General features: G+C 40.4%; 1 protein-coding gene across 2 annotated transcripts in view; it reads right to left on the bottom strand.

The window, feature by feature from the left end:
* Positions 1-22237, bottom strand: part of NOL10 (nucleolar protein 10) — a 70825-nt gene extending 48588 nt beyond the window's left edge. The window contains exons 1-12 of one of the 2 annotated variants that reach the window (XM_045011272.1): positions 22093-22237; positions 18519-18564; positions 15546-15644; positions 14326-14403; positions 12561-12598; positions 8427-8563; positions 7476-7541; positions 6821-6881; positions 6161-6246; positions 5710-5788; positions 4123-4272; positions 580-646 (exon numbers count right to left, since the gene is read on the bottom strand). In XM_045011272.1, the coding sequence (XP_044867207.1) occupies positions 580-646; positions 4123-4272; positions 5710-5788; positions 6161-6246; positions 6821-6881; positions 7476-7541; positions 8427-8563; positions 12561-12598; positions 14326-14403; positions 15546-15644; positions 18519-18564; positions 22093-22158 (973 nt within the window). In that variant the 5' untranslated portion in view covers positions 22159-22237. The remainder of the gene's footprint in view (positions 1-579; positions 647-4122; positions 4273-5709; positions 5789-6160; positions 6247-6820; positions 6882-7475; positions 7542-8426; positions 8564-12560; positions 12599-14325; positions 14404-15545; positions 15645-18518; positions 18565-22092) is intronic. The other variant, XM_045011273.1, reaches the window with a different exon arrangement.
* Between the last annotated feature and the right edge of the window lie 294 nt (positions 22238-22531).

Here is a 22531-nt window from a genome sequence, read left to right as displayed (position 1 = left end):
AAAAAAGTCAAAACTAATAAAAAACCTTTCATTTCAGATTCAAACATTTAATTTTTTGAGATTCCCCCACCCATCTAACTTCCCAACCACACTGAAAAAACATCTGTGGGAAGGGAGAATTGACAGAATGGGAAAATAAATTATTCTTTCAAAACAATCAAAATTGTCGGTTTTGAAATGAGAATTTATGACAAAAAACAAACATTTTAAATGTTGTTGACAAGTTTTTTTTTGTCAACAAACTAATTAAAAAACTTTGTCCAGTTTTAGAAAGAAAACTTTTCTTACTCAAATGAAGTTCTGACCTGGACGCAGAGCTAAAATCGCTACTCTTATGAAAAATGGCATTGGCTTTTAAACGGCCAAAAATAGCTCTGATCCTCTGAATGACAGTACAGTGGCCTACAACCATAGTGTCACATTGATTCATTACTGACTCAGAGAAAAGAAGGATACAAATATGACCACATGAAGCTCCATAAAAAGTCTACCAACCAAAGTCAGCCAAGCCTGACACAGCCTCAGGCAGTAGGTGCTTTACCTGTTGAATGTAATAGGTATTTAGGGTATTTTACATACCTGAATTAGGATAAAGGCAGACATCATTGATATCGTGTTCTGGCTCCATGGAAGTAAATATTTTCCCCTGAAATAGTGGAAGAAAACATTAGAGATTTCAAATGATGCAATTACAAAGTTCAATAAAACAAACCAATTAAAAAGCAGCCCTTATGAAAATTAAAAATATAGTGGAAGAGTACAGCAAGCAAGGCATGATACAAATAAGGCTTTGCACTATGATGGCAAAGGCAGCTCAAGGAATTCTACATGTAGCCCCTGGCTGACCAGATCTTCGGTTAATAGTGATTTAATAATGATATTTAAAGTACGCAGTTTAAGGATTTTGTGTCACTTCATGAATTTGACTCGATAGATCAAGGGGGCGAGGGGGGAGGGGAAGACAGCTCTCAGTTTACAGCCAAACCACTATAGTGAAGTAAGAGAAGAGGAAATTATTTAAAAATATATATATATATCCAAAGTAACAGAACAGGAGAAACAAAGATAAACAGGAATCAATGCTGCACAACATTAAGAAAAGGGTAAGATCTGTTGTTGAACAACCTTGTCATTTTCAGTTCATGTTGCTATACATAATCCCACTGATGGGCAAGATAGGCACTAAAAGAAGTTTGTGACCCACAATTTTTTTTTTTTAATAATAAAGTTTTGCCTTTAAATATTTTTAAATGGATCCTTTTACTGACAGCATACAAGGAACGGAGTCTGCTTATTCTAACAAATTGACTGAGAAGGGTATCAAACCTGCTTCTTAATTAATTACACTGAGGTGAAAACTGGGTATATAGTATATTCTGGGTATAATCCTATATCATAAATAGCCATTTAATACCACTTGGCATTTATACAATGCCGTTCAATTGTGGCTCTCAAGTCCTCAGCCACGAAGTGAGATACATGAGTGATATATGCTGATCACTTCATTCATAACTGAAAGACAGCCCGTTCTTGAGTGGAATGTGACTTGTTTAACAATGCACAGCAACACTACACATCAATTTAGATGAAGTGAAGAAAACCATATGTAGAATCTACAGGGGGAATTTAGCTAAGAAGAATGTGATTACCAACTAGAATGGTGCCTGGACAATGAAACTACTGTGTGTGGCAGGGCACTGAATGAGGGAAGCAGTGGATGTCTGTGTCTTATTTCATTATAGAAACATCAGCAAAAAACTACATTGAAACATAGCACTTGAAATTCTAATATATAAAAATATTTCAAGCATTAGGTTACCACCAAAGATGCAGATGTCTAAAGGCAAAGGATTTGCTTGAAAATGTAGGAATTCGGTCCCTTCTCTGCAAGCAACTCTCTCCGAATGCACAGAGTGCAGGGTCACTCACTCATCGAAAACTTTCCCAGCATAATTTTCTGATAACTGGCCCTTTGAGTTGGACAGAGAAAAGCAGCTGCAGCCCTGAAGTAGCCATCTGGTACCCACTTGGTTCATACCCTTCCTTGCTAACTGGTAGTTATTCCTGTTATTCTTTCCCTTTGTGTTATCACTGAAGAAATGGCACATCTACTCTTACTCATCTGTAACGTGCCAAGTGAGCTTTAATGATCACGATGGTCAGAACCTGTTTTGCACTGTATCCAGAATTATTGCGCATATTTAGAGGGACTCAGAAGCAAGACTACTTTAAGAGTGGGAAAACAAAGACAGCACAGTTAGGTACTTTTATAAGCAAACATGTAAAACAGCCATTAAGAAAGAAGCCTCTAAGAACTGGGCCATAGCACTAAAAGCATGAGCATACATGTCCTCAGTGTTCTAAAATGAGGGACAAAGGCAGAGCAAACTTGGATCCCATTTCTTGTCTCTTCTGCCTTCCCTGTAGCAGTCGCACCTACGTTCCAGGCGCTTCCTCTACCTCCCAGGCGAATGCTGTTACCCCACCCACCTCTGGTCTCTTCCCTGATGATTAATAGAAGAGCATTCTCCCACCCCCATCTCAGCAGATAAAAGTCTCACACTCCCCACCCGAAGGCACGTCTCAGCATGGGGCTACTCTGGTATCAAAGCCAGAGACTCTCCACCCCAACCTGCCTCTGCGCAGTTGGCACTCAACCAGAGATATTCAGGAACCAACAGCTGGTGGAGGTGGGGCCAGTTGGCACACACTCTAGGAAAGAGTCCAAACCCAGCGCTGCCTCCTGCGGTAAGAAACTCTCCCTCTTCCCACTTCAGGAGCCACCTACTAACCTTTATGGTGCTTAACTGTCATTGGGAGAAATGTATGCAATTAAAAAAATGGAGAGAGGCTAGCACTGGTGTTTAAACACTAGTCAAGGATTTATCAAGTCTTGTAACTAACTATACAGTTACTGAAAAGGGGCTTGTTACCAACCAACCCACGTGTGATCAGAGAAAACTGTAAGAAAGCTGATGAACCTAAAAGGCCTCTGGGTGTTTGTGAAGGCAAGTAGATTTCCTATGGTGGAGAAATAATAGTGCAACCCTAGATGACTGTCTGAAATAGGCTATAAAGCATTTGGAAGCTACCGAACGGGCCACAACTTCTCTTGAAAAGGTCCATCATCAAGTCAGAAGAGAAGAAGAGTGCAAGAGCAGAACAGCTAGTGAGTCTTTGAGGAGTGTAATGCAAGCACTGGTAAGAGAAAAACAGCAAATAATGAAAGACCCTGAAATGAAACTAAGTTACAACAGTGCTATTATGGATCTGCCAATTCGCGCATAGTAAATTCCATACAAAACATTAGTATGAATGCACAGATTAAGACAAAGATTGTAAAACACCCAACAAACATGACATCTCCTGTATCATATGGATATTCATGCTGAAAGCTCAACTTTATGTCTGCCTTTTAAGCTTATAAGGTTAAAAATATCTACTGTAAATTAAGTATCAGAGGGGTAGCTGTGTTAGTCTGGATCTGTAAGAAGCAACAGAGTCCAGTGGCATCTTATAGACTAAACAGATGTATTGGAGCATAAGCTTTTGTGGGTGACGAAGTGGGTGTTCACCTACGAAAGCTTATGCTCCAATACATCTGTTAGTCTATAAGGTGCCACAGGATTCTGTGTTGCTTTTTACTGTAAATTAGGCAGTTAATGCAATATATAACATATTGCAAATTGCAATTTGAGTGTAGGCTTAATTTCTGATTCTTTGTACTGGTAGAGTTATGTACATATAAGCATCTGACTCCATGAATTACAGACCGTTGATCACAGGGGTTAGAAACGAATTAAGTGCATTTTGGGAAAAACAGACTTTGTGCCAAAAGGACTGAGGAAGGAAAACATTTTGTATTTTTGTTTTTTTTTACATCTCACCAGTTTTACAAATGTTTTAGACCTTTATTTTTTTTAAAAGGCTTATAAGCAGCTATATAACGGTTGAAAACAGTCTATGCATCTGTATACTCAACAGCTTACTGAAGATTTTCCCAATAATCTATTTGTAAAGTCAAATAGAATATAGCAATACTAAGCAAATTAGGATACACAAAAAACTTGCTAAGTTTAAATCATATACAAACAATTATAAAAAATAATTTAATAGACTTACTGTGTCCTTGTTCCACATTTTTATGATTCGTGAATCTGCAGATATTATTAAATCTAATGGATCCTGGAACTGGATTGATTTAATAGGCAGGCCATAGAGGTGATCTTTGACTATTAATGGATTACTGGATCTGAGATCATACAACAAAATCTGGAAAAACAAAGACATCAGAAATTTCCTGTACTATCTAATCAAGAGTGTTCAACCTAGACCTGGCCTACACTCTGTGTTGTACCAGTTAAACTACATTTGTGCAACATCACCTTTAGGTTAAACTGGTACAACTTTTGTGTTTAGACAAGTCTGTAAAAATATAACTAAGAAGCAGTTGAAGTTCTGAACTGCTTACTGTTTATGAAACAAGCCCAGTTTACTCTGAATTAATCTCTTATATCAATACCACACAGATGCTTCAGTACTATGATAATTGTATATGAATGTAAGCATTTACCATACTTCCTAGTAAATACCAAAAATCAAGTGTTATATGTGCTGTCATCTGTCTAGTGTATTCTAGTGCTATTTTTCCTTTATGGCACAAGATGGTGATAAAGCAAGGTAACTTCAAGTGAAATATGTAACTCAGATTCTTAGAAGCCCCTTGGGATTTAGCAGTTTTTAATCAACTTATTACCTGGGAACATCATTTTCACGCTTTCATTGAAAACATTAGTGTTCACATTCCCTTTATGGGAAGTAACATGGTCCAGTAAGAAAGAGCCCTGGCCTGGGATTCAGGAGAAACTCTAGTCCTGGCTCTCCCAGTGAGCTGTCACTGGGCCTTGGGCAGTGTCTCAATTTCCTAAATGTAAAGTGGGGATACTAATACTAACTTACCTTTGTAAAGCACCCAGTTCTACACATGAGCAGAACTACGCTAGTACTAAATATTCTTCTGATTCAGCAACATTAGACTTTGCACCCCAAGTATTGAGGTGAATGGCTCTCTTAAAACATCCAGAACAGGTACTCAGAAAGCAGACATACACGAACAATACTCAACCTGGGGCTCTACAGTCAAATAGAGTACTGAAGACAGAAGAAATCCTAACACTGCACTACACATGGACAGCCCAAGAAATAGCCATTTAACTGGAGTTGGGCAATCCCTAGCTTCACCCAGGAGCAGTTGGAAGAAAGATGAAAAACCACCTCTTTCACTAGAATAGCCAGGAGGTGGGGTAGGAGGAGAGTGGCTATGGTATATTGAATTGAAAAGCAGCAGAACCACAAAACACAGCAATTTTCTCACATTATTGAGTAAACAGAAAGTTACATTGAGATGTTGTACATGGGGGGGCGGAGGGAGGGGGGATTTTGCAGCATCACATCAGGACATCACTACATTTTTATTTTGTAGCTCTTTAATTCCTCTTGATGAAATTACTCTTCACCTTAAGGTTGAGTATTATTACCTTGTATACAAACACAAATGCCAAGTTTGTGTGTGTATATTTTACTCCTCCGCTAGTACAAACTGGCTTCAAAACAACTATACTGAATGTCTGAAAAGATCCAGGTCTTTGATACAAGAACTGTATCTCTCAAGATCTATGGCAAGCAAAGTTAATTCAACAGCATGCCTACCTGTCCAGTGGATGTGCCTACAGCCATATTCAAAGCTCCATTAAACTTCAGTGCTGAAATAGATGGTAAGCCATCTATCCTGAAAAGAACAATGTTCATAATTATATTTTCCTTTTAGTAAAGACTGTGAATATTTTCTAAAATGCCTAAAGTTAATGGCTAAAAATACTGAATGTCTGTCTATATATTCAGAAATTAGATACAAAAACTAATGGGGATACCAATGACATGCATTTTTCAGAAATATTATTGTTCATCTTCACAAGCTCTGGGTTGATGTGCTTTTAGCCTTTGTCTGCCAGACCAATGAAATAAGAGACCTAACTTTCGAGATAAAGGACCAATTCTACAGCATTTACACACTACCATTGATGGGATTACTGATGTGTAGTAGGACTGGAGAGCAGGATCAGGACCTAACATTATGCACTAACAGCCAATCATTACTTACTCTGTATCTGCTGTCACACTGCTTAAAGCGCAGTCCAACACACCAACTCGATTTCTAGTTCTAGGGTCCCAGCATTCCACTTTCCCCTAAACACAGTATAAACAATTAATAAAAAAAAATATAATTCAAGATTAAACAGTGCAATTATTTAGCCCTGTCAGAAGCCAGAAATCAAACTATAGAGGATGCTGGATCTATTGACAATCCACTTTAATTGCGAAGGTAAACAGCTCATGGAAGGATTGATTTCAGTGATGACATGCTAATTGCCACATTTCAGTTTTCTTCTATTTTTAAAAAATGCGATCAGATCTGAATGTCTTTAAAATGTTAAATCCTAAAATAGTAACAGGATGTGTGTAGGCTAGTTAAATTATACATACGTCTATATTTTAAAGTTAAACGTGATGATTATTTTCTTTGCTTATTTGTGAAATCATAAGTGTTTCCACATCCAATATAGTGCAAGAAATTCTGTTTGCATTGTGCTCTGAAAACAGCCAGGCTGTCCAACATCAATTCACATTTAATGTAATAAATAGGATCAAATTAATTCTTCAGCTATATATTATGATTTACTTCTATGATCTGCATATGATCACCAAGAAATGAGAGAGAAATACTGCCACAGTTCTTAGAAAAGTTAATTTAAACATTTACCTCAGCTGTCCCAGTAGCAAATAAGCAGTGCATGGGATTTATGTCACAGACATTATTCTCCCTAGAACAGAAAGAGGGGCAGAGTTTAATGACCCACAAAATTACTTAGAAGAACTAAAACAATTGTAATTATCATGCTTGTCCCAACACCACCATCCCACCAACAATCCCACCCTGAACTGCCTGCTTATCCTTTCATAAATATCTTACTGATTTCTTCCTCATCCCCTCTTGTACTTGGAATCTTCCCTGAAATGATTTACAAGTCTATCGCCTCCTCCAAGTCCCTTCTCAAGACCCACTTATGACATGAAGACTGCAAGAAATCAGCCAACATATGATGGCTAGACTGAAGAGCACTGGGGATGGTTAAATGAAGGCACATTAATCAAAAGGAAGTTTCATAGTATCTATTTTAAAGAGCAGATTAGACAAATAAAAAACATACATAGAAATAAGATGAACATATCTAATTGTCAGAGTGAAGATTTTTTTAAAGTACGAAGCTCAGAATTGACCTTTCAAACTATACCTTAATTTAATTACGGTGCATTTGGATTGTGCATGGAATGTGCTGTTGATAATGAGCAAGCTAAATATTTGGCTCCCCCTGCTGGAAAAATTGTAATGAACATGATAAACTGTAGGTACTTACGAAGCATCTGTTTGTAGCGAATTCAGGTACCTTCCTTGTTCCAGATTTAATCTGTATACTTCAGAACTACAAAGAAGCTAACGTTAATTATTCTCTCTCTAAATGCTGAATATTTTAAATGAGTGAAAACCATAAGACAAGTTAGATAAACGTCTATCCAGGGTGGTGTAGACAGTATTTGGTCCCCTCTCGAGGTCCCTTCCAGTCCTAGAATCTATGAATTCTTGTTTAGATCTCATTTTTATAGCAAATATAAATTTTCAGAACTTAATCTGAATAGAGCAGGGAAACTCCTGTCCCCTGACTAATCTTCCTTCCCCTCTCTAAATGTTCACCAACAAAGTATTGGTACTATACCAAAAACTACACCTTACCAGTAAGGAATGTATTAATTTTCTAACATGTTATTTTAACAATTCTCAGCATATTCTGCTTATTTATTTATTTATTTTAGGTTTTTCTAAACCTTTTATTGTTTTTGTTGCTCTCTTCTGGACTCTCTCCAATTTGTCCACATCCTTTTAAAGTATGATGCACGGAACTTGACACAGTATTTCAGCTGAGGTCTCAACAGTGCTAAGGAGAGCCAATTACCTCCCATATATTACAACTGCACTGCATTGTTGGCCCATATTCAATTTGTGATCCAAGATACCCCCCGATCTTTTTCTGCAGTACTTCTGCCTAAAGAGTTATTTCTAAATTAGTATTTGTGTATGATTTTTCCTTCCTGAGACTTATTGAATTTAATTTTGTAAAGTCTTCTGTTTAATGAACCAACTTATTTTTTCTATCACCAACATTTTCTCTCTTCACTAAAGAATAGCATTTTCCACTGTGCATTTAGATGGAATTGTCAATTTTTACAGCATATTTTTAGCTTCATTTTATACTAGAAAAAAACAGTCCTAAGAAAAATGAAAACCGAGACCAGCCCATCAGGATCAATACCTTGCGCCTACAAAATACAGGTCACATGATGGGTAGTGATAGGAGAAATCTCTACCAAACTTTGGTATTCTTGTCCTGTAATAATGACCATGTTGTGAATGAAACTCAATGTATCTGTCACAGTGCAAGAAGACAATCTGAAAACACAAAGCAGAAAGGATTTGGGGGTTAGTTTTTTTCCTGATGGTTTCCTCCCCACTTCCCCACCCTCGTCACTCTTTTCTTTAAAGAAAACTCCAGTGATTTTTCAAATTCACAGGTTTTTATCAAAACCAACTGATTTGGCTATTATTTTTAATTAACATTGTATTTAAATAACAATGGTAAAATTTACTAAAATGGATCCTGCCTCGCTATTTTAATTAGGTATGGGGAGTTTGATAAATTAATTTTAAGAGAATCTTTCTAAATGATTTCTGCAGCCTTTGGATCAATGTTTTTAGTGAAATTTCAACATGTGTTAAAAAAGTTGCATAATGATGGTGGCATTTTCTGTTCATTTGTATGCCCATATGAACAGCTCTCCTACCATCACCACTCCCTGAAGGGAAGGGAAGGACAGATGTCTAACAGACGAGTACCTTTGATAATTTTGAGGACTTGGTCTAGCAGCACTGCTAGCAATGATGGAAGTCCTGACACATGACAGAGATAAAAGTACCTGTACCCAGTCTGTGCTAGTGTTTCCACCATTCTATCCCACAAGGAGCTGCACCAGTGCTAAACTAATCCTGAGTGCAGACAAGACTTATAAGCCTTTTAATGTCTTCTTTTAAACTTCTGGCAAAGGAAGATGTTTTCAAGTGAAGACTGAGACACTAAATAGAATAAATTATGGCATTCTGGAGAGTAGAGGGAAGGGTTCCCTGCCAGCTAACAGGAATATAGGAATTACCAAATTGGAATCACACTTGAGGTCTATCTAGTCCAGTATCATGTCTCAGAGAGTGGCCAGTACCAGATGGTTGAGAGGAAGGTGTAAGAACGCTGCAGCCAGCAGATGCAAGATAATCTACCCCATACATTAGGTCCTGTGATCCAAGAACTAGAGACTGACTTAAACCCTGAAGCTAGAGGTTGAATATCCATTCCACACAATTTTATACCATTCATTATAGCAACTTTGGATATTCATGTTATCCACATAGAAGTCCAAACCTATTTTGAATTTTACTAAATTCTTGGCCTCAACGACTTCCTGTGGCAATGTGTTCCAGAATTTCAATTACAGGTTGTGCAAAAAATTATTTGAATTTGCCACCTTTTAATTTAATTAAATAGCTGTTGTTCTTGAGTTATGAGACAGGGAGAACAGAAATTCCTGATCTACATCCTCAAGACCATTATTTTATATACTTTTATCATGTCCCCTCTGATTCATCTCCTTTCTAACACAAACAATCCAGATCTTTTCAATCTCTCTTCAACAGTTTTCCCACATCCTTGACCATTCTGCAATTTATTTATTTATTTTTACAATGTGGGTGATTAATATTGCAAATGAGGCCACCCCATTGATTTATATGATGGCATAACAACATTTCCCAAATTATTCTCTATCCAATTCCTCATGCAGCCTAACATCTTGCTTGGCTTTTGACCACAGCTGCACATTAAGAAGAGCTTGTCATTAAGCTTTCTACAATGATGCCCAGGTCAGTTCTCTTCTCTAGTCTAATTAGAATCTCTTCTGTTCTAACTTGACAGTCTAGTAAAACTAATGGAACTTTCTGAAGCATGGAGCAGTACAGAAAATAAGTTAAAGAGATCAACGCAAAATGAGATAATATTCAATTTAAGCTTCAATAGCATGTTCTAAGTCCACAGAGAGAAGGAAAGGGGGAAAGACATCAAAGGATCACTCTCAGGGGGAGCAGATTATTTTCAAGGACAAATCTGAATATTCATCCTCTTTCACTTCTCCCACAAAAAGAATTTTTAAAGACTTTTCAAAATGTGCCTAAAAAATGAAACACAATCAAATTTCATGCCTTCATAAAGTAAGCTCAGAGTAACCGAAGGACATACAAATGTTGACATTTCCCTCAATCTCTAATAATTGTTGTTTTAGATATTTTTGGAAAGTCTCTACAATACTGGAACGAAAAACACTCAGGTTTTCCTTTATTAATAAATAGATCCAATTCAGCGGAACTTTTTTATATTAGTTTCTCCTTAGCATCATGTCAGTTTCTGCCACCACTGAGTTATTCCTAGAACATAAAACCACTGGATGACAAGACCAGCTTCCCCAATGTATCTGGCTACTGGTATGGGTAAGAGACAAAGGGAAAGACAACCTTTTCTGAAAAGGCAAAAACACCATTCCTTTCTAAACCTACACAGTGAGTCATATAATCATCAATTAGTAAATACTTCCAGAGTAATGCCTCTTTGACTAAAAATATCTTGAATGCACTGCTAATTTAAAGTAGGTGGGATTATTTGGACTGGTTTTCAGTTTTTCTCCTTACTGATTATACAGTATGTTTTTGGATAATAATGTTAAAAAAAAAAGACATATAAAAAGGAAAATATGGAGTTAGACAAGTTCTCTAGAAAGTTTTTTTGTGCATCTGAATATATTGCCAATTTCAGCACAAAACACAAAAAAGCAACATTTTTTTTTATAACCAGACAGGAAACTAATTTGTAAACAAAAATGTCTTCTGATAATCTCACAAATTCTTTTTTCAGTCCTTAAGATGGCCAGCATTTTCTCTTAGGCTTTGTCTAGAAAGCTACATTGGTCATAGGTATGGGGGAAAAAAAAACCAAAAACCCACACCATTTCTGACCAACATAGCTATGCCAACATAAACCCCAGTGTAGATGCAGCTACGTCAATGGAAGAGTGCTTCCATCAATGTAGCTAACATCGCTCAGGAGGCAGTGTTCCAGCACCAATGGAAAACCCCTTTCTGTTAACATACGCTGTGTCTACACTACTGGACTATGCCAGTATAGTCTCCATAGTGTAGACGTACCTTTAGAGAGAAAGCAGGTGGAAGGCTGCTGTAACTCATAAAATTAGTTCCCACCTTTCCCCATTCAATGCAGACACAGTTATTCTTAGTTTTCTAGCAGGTGGCAGAATTTTAGACATTCTGTATCTAGAAAAGCAACAAGATTATGTATCTAACAAAATGGCAATGTCTGTCCAGGGAAATTGAGGTCCTGATTCAGCAAGGTACGTAAGCATGTGTCTAAATTTAAACACCTGAGTAGTCATATTGAAGTCAACGAAATTACTCACATGCTTAACATTAATCAGGTTATTAACATGTGACTAATCAGTACCTTAGATACATTAACATTTAAAGGAACAGTCAATTTGAAAAATCACATTTCTGTCTGAAAAATTTGTACCCACCTTGTAGTTATTAATGATTGTGACTAAGGCTATGTCTTTACTTACAGTGGCGTGTTGAGAACAGCCCCTTAGCATAGGTATAAACACTACTGTAGATGGTGAGGAACTGCTTAGGCGAGTAAAGACACACCAGAACCTTGGGAGTACATATCCTACACAGCTCTTTACACAGCTGAGAAATGCCTCCCACATCTACCCTGCTATTTTTAGCAGTGTACTGCCTTGTCCCTTTCTGCTGCCGGAGTCTTTCCCTGCCAAAGTTGAAGGTTCCGACAGCAGGGAAAGGGGAGAAGCAGTGGGGAAGAGGACCATCCACTGCCATGTGTAGCTGTACACCACAGTGTAAACTTAGCCTGCTTGTCACTGAGGCATATAGTTACACATACCCTATACACTGCTGCAAATATAGATGAGGCCTAAAATGTCTATAACTGAAAGAAATTAGTAAAGACATTTCCTTCTTTTTCACATTTCATTTTCTTTGTATTTTAGACCAAACTTTGCTTTAACTGCCAGTTTTGTTCTTTGTCCTGTATCCTGACTAGTCAGGAGAAAACATTCAAACAGTGGCAGAGAAAAATGAAATATTTTAAAGATCATTTTAAAGAGTCAGGACACGCTATTTAAAGAAACTGGACTTTAATTTTTTTTTTAACCTCATCAACTTCAAAAGTTTGTATTGGCCATATCCCTTTAATACACAGAAGTCTAAAATAATTCAGTTTTCTCAACAGACATTAAAAATAAAATATTAAACATACCTTTGAGTAATCATCTGATAAAATATCAAATGCAACCACTGGAGAGGAGGAATAAAGAAAGTTTAAGAATCAATTACGTAAACATGATTTACAAACACTGACCTAGATCTTTAATGCTTAACTTTCATCATGTAAGTATTTCACACTGACATCAATGTATTATGTATGCAATCTTTAATTACATGATCAAATATAATCTTCATATACTTTTCTAAAGCCTTAGAGATACACATGTAGCAACTCGTAACGTTTTATCATTCTCGTAAACAATGTATTTTCCTTAAAATAATACTCAAGTATATCTTTTTGGACTCAGGGCTAGTCTACACTTACCGTCCCGGTCGACGCGGTGAGTTCGACTTCTCGGAGTTCGAACTATCGCGTCTGATCTAGACGCAATAGTTCGAACTCCGGAAGCGCCGCGGTCGACTCCGGTACTCCACCACTGCAAACGGCGGTGGCGGAGTCGACCTTGGAGCCGCGGAGTTCGACCCCGCCGCGTTTGGACGGGTGAGTAGTTCGAATTAGGGTACTTCGAATTCAGCTACGCTATTCACGTAGCTGAATTTGTGTACCCTAATTCGAACCCCCTTTTTAGTGTAGACCAGGCCTCAGTGTAGTTAGATGCTAGTTAAGTCAGAGAAAGACATTTTTTTGGTGGATTTAGGCAGCTTTTATATGCCAGCAGGAGTCCAATATTAAACTGTTGTACTTAATCTGAAGGAAGTTGTGGAGAATGTTTACTGTCTTCTTTGTAAATTAATGACTTTCACAGATTGTTGTTTTTCTGGCATACTAGAAGACTATATTCACATGTTTAAAGTTTAAAACAAATAGAGATGTAATCATGAAATTAAAGGTTACCTTAATGAATATGCACAAAGTTGCAAGTGCAACCTTGCCTTTATCATATCTGGAGCACTTAAGCACACAACTTTAATACCATCTTAATTTAGTTTTTTAGATGAAATTATTTATTCATTTCTTGTAGCACTCACAACATGTAAAATGCTTTTCAGATAGCAAAGAAGGCAAATAAGCTCAAATTCTATTAAGAATGTAAGCAATTAATGTATAATTAATAACCGTAACTACCTTACAGATTTAAATTTGATACCGAATGAAAAAAATTAAAGCTTTTTAGAGTTTTCTAGAACACTAACTAGAGCCTGATTCACTTGGAAAGAAGAAAGTGCAATACTGATATGAAAGTATCTACTACTCAAGACAGGAGTATGCAAATTAGTAAATTTTACTCTATACTTATTGCTTTTCTTGACAGCTGATTAGATGAAGGGTATTTAATTAGATTTTTTTGTAATTTAAAAAAAAATGTGTAAAAGGCCAGCCAGCCATACAAGCTTGTTTGCTAGAAAGTGAGCCATCAATCCTAGATAATCTTATTGATTTACAGAAATCCCATTTGGGTTGATCGAAGATATACATGGACATTTGGATCTAACAATTACCAAGAAAAGTGCAATGTAAAATCTTATAATCTTACAAATGTAAGTTACAGGGTAAATCAGATAGCCTGTGCTTTGCTTTAGATACGTTATTTAAGTTCCCACAGATCTTTACAAAAAATGTTAAGTAACGTTATCTCCCTTTTACAGATGGGAAAATGGGGGTACAAAAAAAGTGACTTGCATAAAATCACAGCAAGTTAATGACCGAACACAGGTCTCTTTACTCCACTTCAGTGCCCTACTTACAGGTCCACACTGCCTCCCATATACAGTTTAAAGCCATATAATTTACTGACCTTCAGAATCTAAGCATCTTTCAAATTTCAGGGATAATTGGTAGGTATCAAAACACCGGATCCTTGGCTTATATGTTCCTGCAAAACAGTTTTATCCCTGACATAAGCAAACCAGAGAATATGTTTTCAAAACAATCAGTTAAACACAGTCAGGTCTTAAGTATGCATAGTGTTTACTTTTGCTGTTATTTCAACTGCTGGAACCTTCAGTCCCAGAAATCAATGGTAGCTGCTGAGTGCTTGCAACTTTTAAAAATCAAGCCATGTAGGGACATAACTTTAGGGACCCGTTTTTGAAAACCTTGACCTTGGTGCTGGAAATTGATTCTGAAAACCACACACACATCTAAGCAGAAGATAATGGTCTCTGTGACTGGATATAACAACAGTACCTTCTAATGGTCTGAAAGGCTAAGCCTGTGTACAGTCTTAGATTGCCCAGGTCTACCTAAATCACTAATTCTCAGTTGTTATCCCTGTGAAGTTTAGTTGTAGTACTATGCCTCCATCCTGTTAAAGAATACCAGATTAATTTAAAAGATGATTACTGTACAAGAATAATAAAAACAACAACAGGAGCATTCTAACCAAAATGGCTGAAATACCCATTGAAAGAAATAGGAAGATAACATTTTCTTTACACTTTACCATTAAAGTGAGATTCATAACTAAAGACAACAACATTTACTTTTCATTCACCAAGTGAGACACGCAGCTATCATGTATTAAAATAGTATATTTCATCTCAAATAATATATGGTTACAGAAACGTCAGCCAACCCATGAAATGTTTACAGAGTTTCACTGATTTTTACTTTTGAAAAAAACAATCAAAACCAGGTTTCATTATTTGTGCAAATTTAGATCATTAAATAGTTTGGCGGCCACTAGGATTTTCAATCAATTAAACTTTAAAAAAAAACTTATTTTGAAAGCCAGATTCATATACACATAATAAAAGTGTCAAGGGCAGCCTCCATCTGCAAAAAAATAACAATTAAATTCTATAAATACCCATGTGCTACAAAGAAGTGCTTCACAGAGTACCATGACATGTGAGCTACCAGGTTCACCACATGATAACAGTAAGCTAAAAAAGCACCTATACATTGACACTTAAAAATTATCTAGAAAGTCTTCTCTCCTTCAGTAAGGTACCTCCAGGTAAAGGTTTTCGAATATTTTAGCCTTTGGCATACATAAACATTTAGTTAACTCACCAGTTGCCATAATATACTGTCCATCCCTTGATACCTTAATAGTTGTGCTAACTGTGGGCATGTCAAAGTCTTGAATAAGTTCAATTCTTCTGCGAACATCTGAAGAGAAAACATTCCTATTAAAGAAAACTGGTAACATCTTTTGTTTGACAGACAAAGTTTTCTAAGGCAGTATCATCAGTAACTAAACAAAGGACAAATCTCCATTTTAAGCATGAGGAACATTTAATATAATACTCCTGAGGGAATTCTGCACCAAAAAATTAAAAATTCTGCACTGAATCTTTGAAAATTATGCAAAATTCTGCATATTTTGTCAAAATAACACAATACAATTAATCCAGTTACAATTATTTTGGTAATTTGTTTAAAAATATCTGTCAGAAAGTATGTCTGTAACAACACAGAGCAAAAAAAAGATTCTGGTAATTTTTTTTTGACAAATAGATTCCTTACAAGACATATTAATACAGAACTTCGTGTAATTCATTTAAATCACAATACAGAACTGTATTTGCTGCACCTGTCAGAAGCAGCACAAAGGCTTGGGTGAGTCAGGGGTAAGGGAGGAGCTGAGGGAGCCTAGGAGTGAACTTGGAGGGTGCTAGGTATGGGTGAGAGGTTTTTCTTTGGGGAGAAGGGGGAGATTGTTAGGGTGTTGGGAAGCCTCCCCCATGCAGACCCTGCCTGACCCCAAGCCTCTCTCATTCAGTCAGGCATGTCTGCTCCTTACCCCACACCCCTCATCCTCATGGGTCTCTACAGCCCCCCTTCTCCAGGCTCAATGCTGTCACTCCACTAGATCCTGAGCCCATGCTCCAGTCTGTCCTCCCCCAGCAGCCCTGTATGCCCCACTCTGTCCTAACCTGGCTCTGTGGGCAGGGTGCTGTGATTAACTCTACTCCTGGGGGGAATTCTGCAGCACTGGGCATAGAATTTTGTATTTTTCCACATAAAGAACATTTTATGTGCTGCAGTTCCACCTTTTGCCCAGAGGAGGCTGCTGTGGAGCTAGAACAGCCAGCATGAAGGCAGCTGGCTGTTCCAGTGTCACAGGGGCCTCTGGTGGGCAAAAGGCAGAACTGCAGCACTTCTTAGGCAAAGTGCTTTTTATGTGGGATAATACTAAATTATGCGAGACAAGTGAATTCTGCTAGTCCACAGATGGGCAGAATTCCCCCAGGAGTAATTAATACTGCTTCCAAAAATATGCCAAGTGATAAATTTACAGATCAGTACATTCTGTGAATTTTCAGAAGCAGACTATATCAATGTAGAACAAATCACGTCACTTCAGTTATAGTACATTAGTACAATTATAGTACAGAGAGTGTGTTAAATAGCATTTTACCTTACATAGCTGAGATACTGTATAGTGCCGTGGTTCCCAATATTTTTGGGCTCAGGACCCATTTGTAAATGTTTATAGCGGGGGTTGGCAACCTTTCAGAAGTGGTGTGCCAAGTCTTCATTTATTCACTCTAATGTAAGGTTTTGCGTGCCAGTAATACATTTTAACGTTTTTAGACCGTCTCTTTCTATAAGTCTATAATATATAACTAAACTATTGTTGTATGTAAAGTAAATAAGGTTTTTAAAATGTTTAAGAAGCTTCATTTAAAATTAAATTAAAATGCAGAGCCCCCCGGACTGGTGGCCAGGACCCCATCAATGTGAGTGCCACTGAAAATGAGCTCGCATGCCGCCTTCGGCACGCCTGCCATAGGTTGCCTACCCTTGGTTTATAGCCTGTCACGACCCAGTAAATAATCTGGGGATGGAGGCCCTAGGGTGGTTTCAGTCAGATTCTGCCCAGCACTCACCCCACAGTGGCAGCTCCTGTGTGTGGGGCTGGCTAGGTGTGGCTCTCCACTCCAGGCATTGCAACCTCCAGGATTGCAGTGCCACTCAGATTTGGGCTCACCACCCTGGCTAGACCAAATTTGTGTGAATGGAGTTCTGACCTGGCTCATGGGGTTGTCGTGCCACTCACTCAAATTTGGCCTACCTGGACTCCCATCATCAGGACAGTTGGGCTTAACCTGAGTGGCACTGGGACCCCAGAGGTTTCCTGGAGCAGGGAGGCAGCCCAGCCAGCCCCACAGGACTGTAGCCACAGGAGTTCCCACGCGACCCTCTGAAACGTTCCAGCGACCCAATTTTGGGTCCCTGACCCATGGGCTGAGAAACCCTGATATAGTGGATCACATCGCCCTCTGTTATGGACACATGCAATAAAACCCAATATGTATCTATTTTAGCTTTCCATATGGCAGTTATCACTATGGTATTTATACCAAAACCAAAAGAGCATAAAAATCCAGAGTAAAAAGGTGTTTTATTTCTCTCCCGATCTCTAGGCAGAAAAGCTTGACTATGCATGGGTAGGAACTTTTGTTTGCAGGTTTTTTTTGTTTGCTGGGCATTTTTTAATGGCATAGAGTCTGGGACAAGAAGAGGAGGCTTTAATTAAAATGCAGATTTTACATTTTGAGTTAAACAACAGATCTTGGTGACAGGACTTCTTGCCAGAAAAGAATGCTCTGATTGCTGCTGAGAAATGTGAGTATAACCAGCTGCATTGTCCCTGAGGATCATAATTGTATCTACATCAGAAATGTGACAATCGTGTCATAATGTATATGTAAAAGGACTCCAGCATATATTCTGTTCCACTTCCTACAATGGCCAACACCTGATGCTTTATAGGAATTCAAGAACAACCCATAATGCATACAGTCAACTGTACAATACTGCGCATAAGAAAATTTAGTTCTTGACCCCATAATCTAGATCAATTTACAGCTGTGCCTCTTCAATCCAGAGGTGGCTGCCAACTATCTATGTACATAAGCAAAATATAATTATAGCTCTTAAATCAGTTTGTAAAGTTTTTTTTATCTACTTCTGGACTAGAATGCTATATAAATGCAACCCATTTTTACTGAAGAGCATGTGTTAAGGACAACTTACCCGCATTTTTCTTTTGTAGTGCTCTCTTCTTCTTATCGGAAATCCACTGTAAGAAAAGGAAAATAATTGCTGTCAGTGTTAATTTCAATAGCTAGGAAAAGCGTGTGAGAGTTAGGCTTATCAAATTTGTCAGTGAAACAAAACTAGGCTCTAACAACCAAATTAATTCTTGTTCTGTTTATTATGCTATGTATAGCAAAGCAAGCATTTCCATGAAGCTATTTAATAATTTCATACTTAAGAAAATAAGTAATTGAAAACTTGTGTGCTGTTAGTGAGTCTCTCAACACTCACCTGATTATTATAGCTATTTACATTCAGAAGATTTATCTTTGCAATCAGAGCAGTTATACATTTTTTTCCAAATAAAATCTTAAGATTCTCAGCCTCCCAAAACCAGCATTGCCATCCTAGATGAGGCTTAAAGGTGTGCTGTTAGCACATGTTAATTAATTAACACATTTTAACAGCCTAGTGCACGCAAGGCTCCTACCTACCTGTAACTCTAACAGTTTAGCATGCGTTAAAGTATATAAACTTCACAGTCTACACTAAACTTTTCAAATGTATTAGTTAACATGTGCAAGCTAATGTACTGGCAACACAACTTTTATCAAAAAGTCTAAAAGCCCTACAGATTACAATTCCAAGGTTTAGGACAGCAGTCTAGAACAGGGGTCGGCAACCTTTCGGAAGTGCTGTGCCGAGTCTTCATTTATTCACTCTAATTTAAGGTTTCGCGTGCCGGCAATACATTTTAACATTTTAGAAGGTCTCTTTCTATAAGTCTATATTATATAACTAAACTATTGTATGTAAAGTAAACAAGGTTTTCAAAATGTTTAAGAAGTGTCATTTAAAATTAAATTAAAATGCTGATCTTACGCTGCCAGCCTGCTCAGCTCGCTGCCACCCTGGGGTTCTGTTCACCTAGGCCAGTAGCAGGCTGAGCAGAGCCTGCGGCTGGGACCCCAGACCTGGGGGGGCGCGGTCAGGGCAGAGGGCTGGGGGAGGGAGTTCAGGGCAGAAGGCTGCGGTGGGGGGGGGGGGGGGATCAGGGCAGAGGGCTGGGTGTGTGGGGGGGTGCAGGGCAGAAGGCTGGGTGTGGGGGGGGTTCAAGGCAGAGGGATGGGACTGTGAGGATACAGGGCAGAAGGCTGGGTGTGTGCTGGGATGGGAGGTGCAGGGCAGAAGGCTGGGTGTGGGGGGGGGTTCAAGGGTCAGGGCAGAGGGCTGGGGGGTATGGGGTGCAGGGCAGAAGGCTGGGTGTGTGGGGGGGTCAGGGCAGAGGGCTGGGGGTATGGGGGCTGCAGGGCAGAAGGCTGGGTGTGTGGGGGGGTTCAAGGGTCAGGGCAGAGGGCTGGGGGGTATGGGGGCTGCAGGGCAGAATGCTGAGTGTGGGGGGGTTAGGGCATAGGGCTGAAGGGGGTGGGGGGTGTAGAACAGAAGACTGAGTGTGGGGGGATCAGGGCAGAGGTCTGGGGTGCTCAGCTCGTGGGGGTGCTCCCAGCCCCCTGCCCTGAGCCGCTCAGGGCAGGGGGCTGGAAGGGATGTGCCCTGTTCCACCCCCTTCCCCCAGGCCCCGTCCCTACCTCTCTCTGCGTCCTGCACAGAGCTGTGTGCACGCTGCTGTTCTTCCCCCCTCCCTCTCGCAAGGGCCATCAGCTGATTGGCTCAGGGACGGAGAGGGGGCGGAGCAGGAAAGCACCACGCTGGCGGAAGAAGCGGGGGAGGGAGGAGCTTGGCTGCTGCAGAACCAAGCTTCTGCCACCGCAGGGGAGAGCGCGGGGGGGGGGGCGGGGGCCGAGACGGCGGCAGGCAGCTGCATGCCGCTCAAAATCGGCTCGCGTGTCATGTTTGGCACGTGTGCCGTAGGTTGCCGACCCCTGGTCTAGAATGAGACTAGGAATGAGATGGGGGATAATGATATAAACCACAAATATGTAAAAGGTCATTATTGGGACAGTGAATTTAGGCGAAAAAAAGCAAAGACTTCACTTAAAATTATTGGCATTTTGTCAGGATACAAAATATTTTTTCTTCGGTTTTCTTCACTTTGTCCTATTCCTATGTTTCTCAGATTTCAGTGTGAGACACAGACAAAAATATTAAGGGGACACCATCAACTTAAAACCCAATTTTTAAGACATTACCACTATTTATAACATCTGTATAAACAGAGGAACTGCAGAGCCGGATCAGACCACAGGTCTATCTAACCTAGTAGCCTATTACCAACAGTAGTCAATACCAGAAGGTTTAGAAGCAGTGCAAAATAGCCACCCTGCAGGGAGACACAGAAAAGCAGATAATCTACCCCAGGTCACATTTCCCCAACATCTAATAATCAGAGGTTGTCTTAATCTCTGAAGCCTGAGGTATTATATCCCACCATAAACATTTACTTTTTAAGAGCAGCAAAGAGTCTTGTGGCTCCTTATAGACTAACAAACGTTTTGGAGCATGAGCTATAAGTATATATTAGTCTATAAGGTGCCACAAGACTCTTTGCTGCTTTTACAGATCCAGACTAACATGGCTACCCCTCTGATAATTTACTTTTTAGAGTTTTTACTAATATGACTCTGGATATTAGTATTGTCTGTACACAGATCTAATCTCTTTCTGAATGCTGCTGAAACCTTGATCCCAGATTCCTCAGAGAGACTAGAGAAGAAAGCACTGGGACATTGGCTTTCAACCTCTGGTCCACACACCCCTTTGGGTCCACAGACTATGGCTACACTACAGAGCTTGCAGCTGCGCCGCGGTAGCACTGCTAGTGCAGACGCTCTAAACCCATGGGAAAGAGCTCTCCCATCAACTCAATTACTCCTGCACCCGTGAGCAGTAGCAGCTATGTCGTCGGGACATAGCGCTGTCCACACCAGTGCTTAGGTTGGTGTAATGTACCTCGCTCAGGGGGGCAGCTTATTCACATCAGAGGAACTTAACTTATATGGGCTTAAAAACTGTAGTGGGTACAGAGCCCCAGTCCCCACCTTCACTGGAAATTTCTTAGGGAGTCCGCTAATGGAAAAAGGGTGAAAACCAGTGATCTAGGGAGTCTCTTCCCCCCACCCCCCCGCCCAAGTTTGTGCATTTGGCAGCAGTTTTTGTCTAGAAAGTTTCACCGTTTCGCCTGTTATTCAAGCAGATCTTCAACCGGACAGGGACAGACTTGACAGAGACAGAAAAACACGCCTAAACACGCCCCAAAATTGGCAGCTGCAGCAGTCTGAGGAGAAACACCGTCGCTCTGTCAGTTTCACGCACACTTTGAAGGGGTTTCAGCAACCGTCCACCCAACCTGAGCGCCCGCTCCGCGGCAGACGAGCGCCTGGCCAGGAGGGGAGCGCCCAGGGGCTGGGCGGGGAAACGAGGCGGAGCAGAGGCAGCGGTTCCCCTGGCGCAGACACGCGCTGCAGGTCCTGGACCGGGAGCACGGGGGTGCCCCGTGCAGCTCCCGCCCGGGAATAGAGACTGCGCCGCGCCCCGCCCCCTCTCGCGGAGACCCGGGGGGGGGTGGCTGGGGCCGGGGTCCCGGCGGGGAGGGGGGGCCGCCCTCTCTCACCTCGGGGAGGCTCGGGCCCGCGCTCAGGCTGTAGATCTTCACCTCGTTGAGGCTGGAGACCTGCATGGCTCGCGCCCCTTGCTTTGCTGCCGGGTGGCCGGCCAGGCGGAAGTCAGTGCACGCGATGGAATCCCCGACCCGGAACGAATCCCTCGCGCCGTGACTTCCGGATGCCCTTTGACCCGGTAGTGACGAGCGCCACCCCGGGGGCCGGAAAGTAGCCGTTAGCTCGTGGTCCTCCAAATTCGTCGTTCTAGCCCCGTTCTCACGGGAGGGCTCGTGGCGGCTCGCGCCTCAGAGCCCTCCCCGCTAGGGGCCGTCTGGCGTCTGCCGCGCGGGCCGGGGCCTCAGTGGGGCGGGGCCGCGGGCCCGGGCCCTGAGCCGCTGCGCTCCGCCGGGCCGGGGCTGGCCGGGCCCGCAGGGCGCGATGAGTCCGAGC

The sequence above is a fragment of the Mauremys mutica genome, chromosome 3 (assembly GCF_020497125.1).
Source record: "Mauremys mutica isolate MM-2020 ecotype Southern chromosome 3, ASM2049712v1, whole genome shotgun sequence".
Classification (NCBI taxonomy): domain Eukaryota; kingdom Metazoa; phylum Chordata; order Testudines; family Geoemydidae; genus Mauremys; species Mauremys mutica.
Note: the sequence above shows the minus strand (reverse complement) of the source record. Positions and strands in the feature narration are given on the sequence as shown.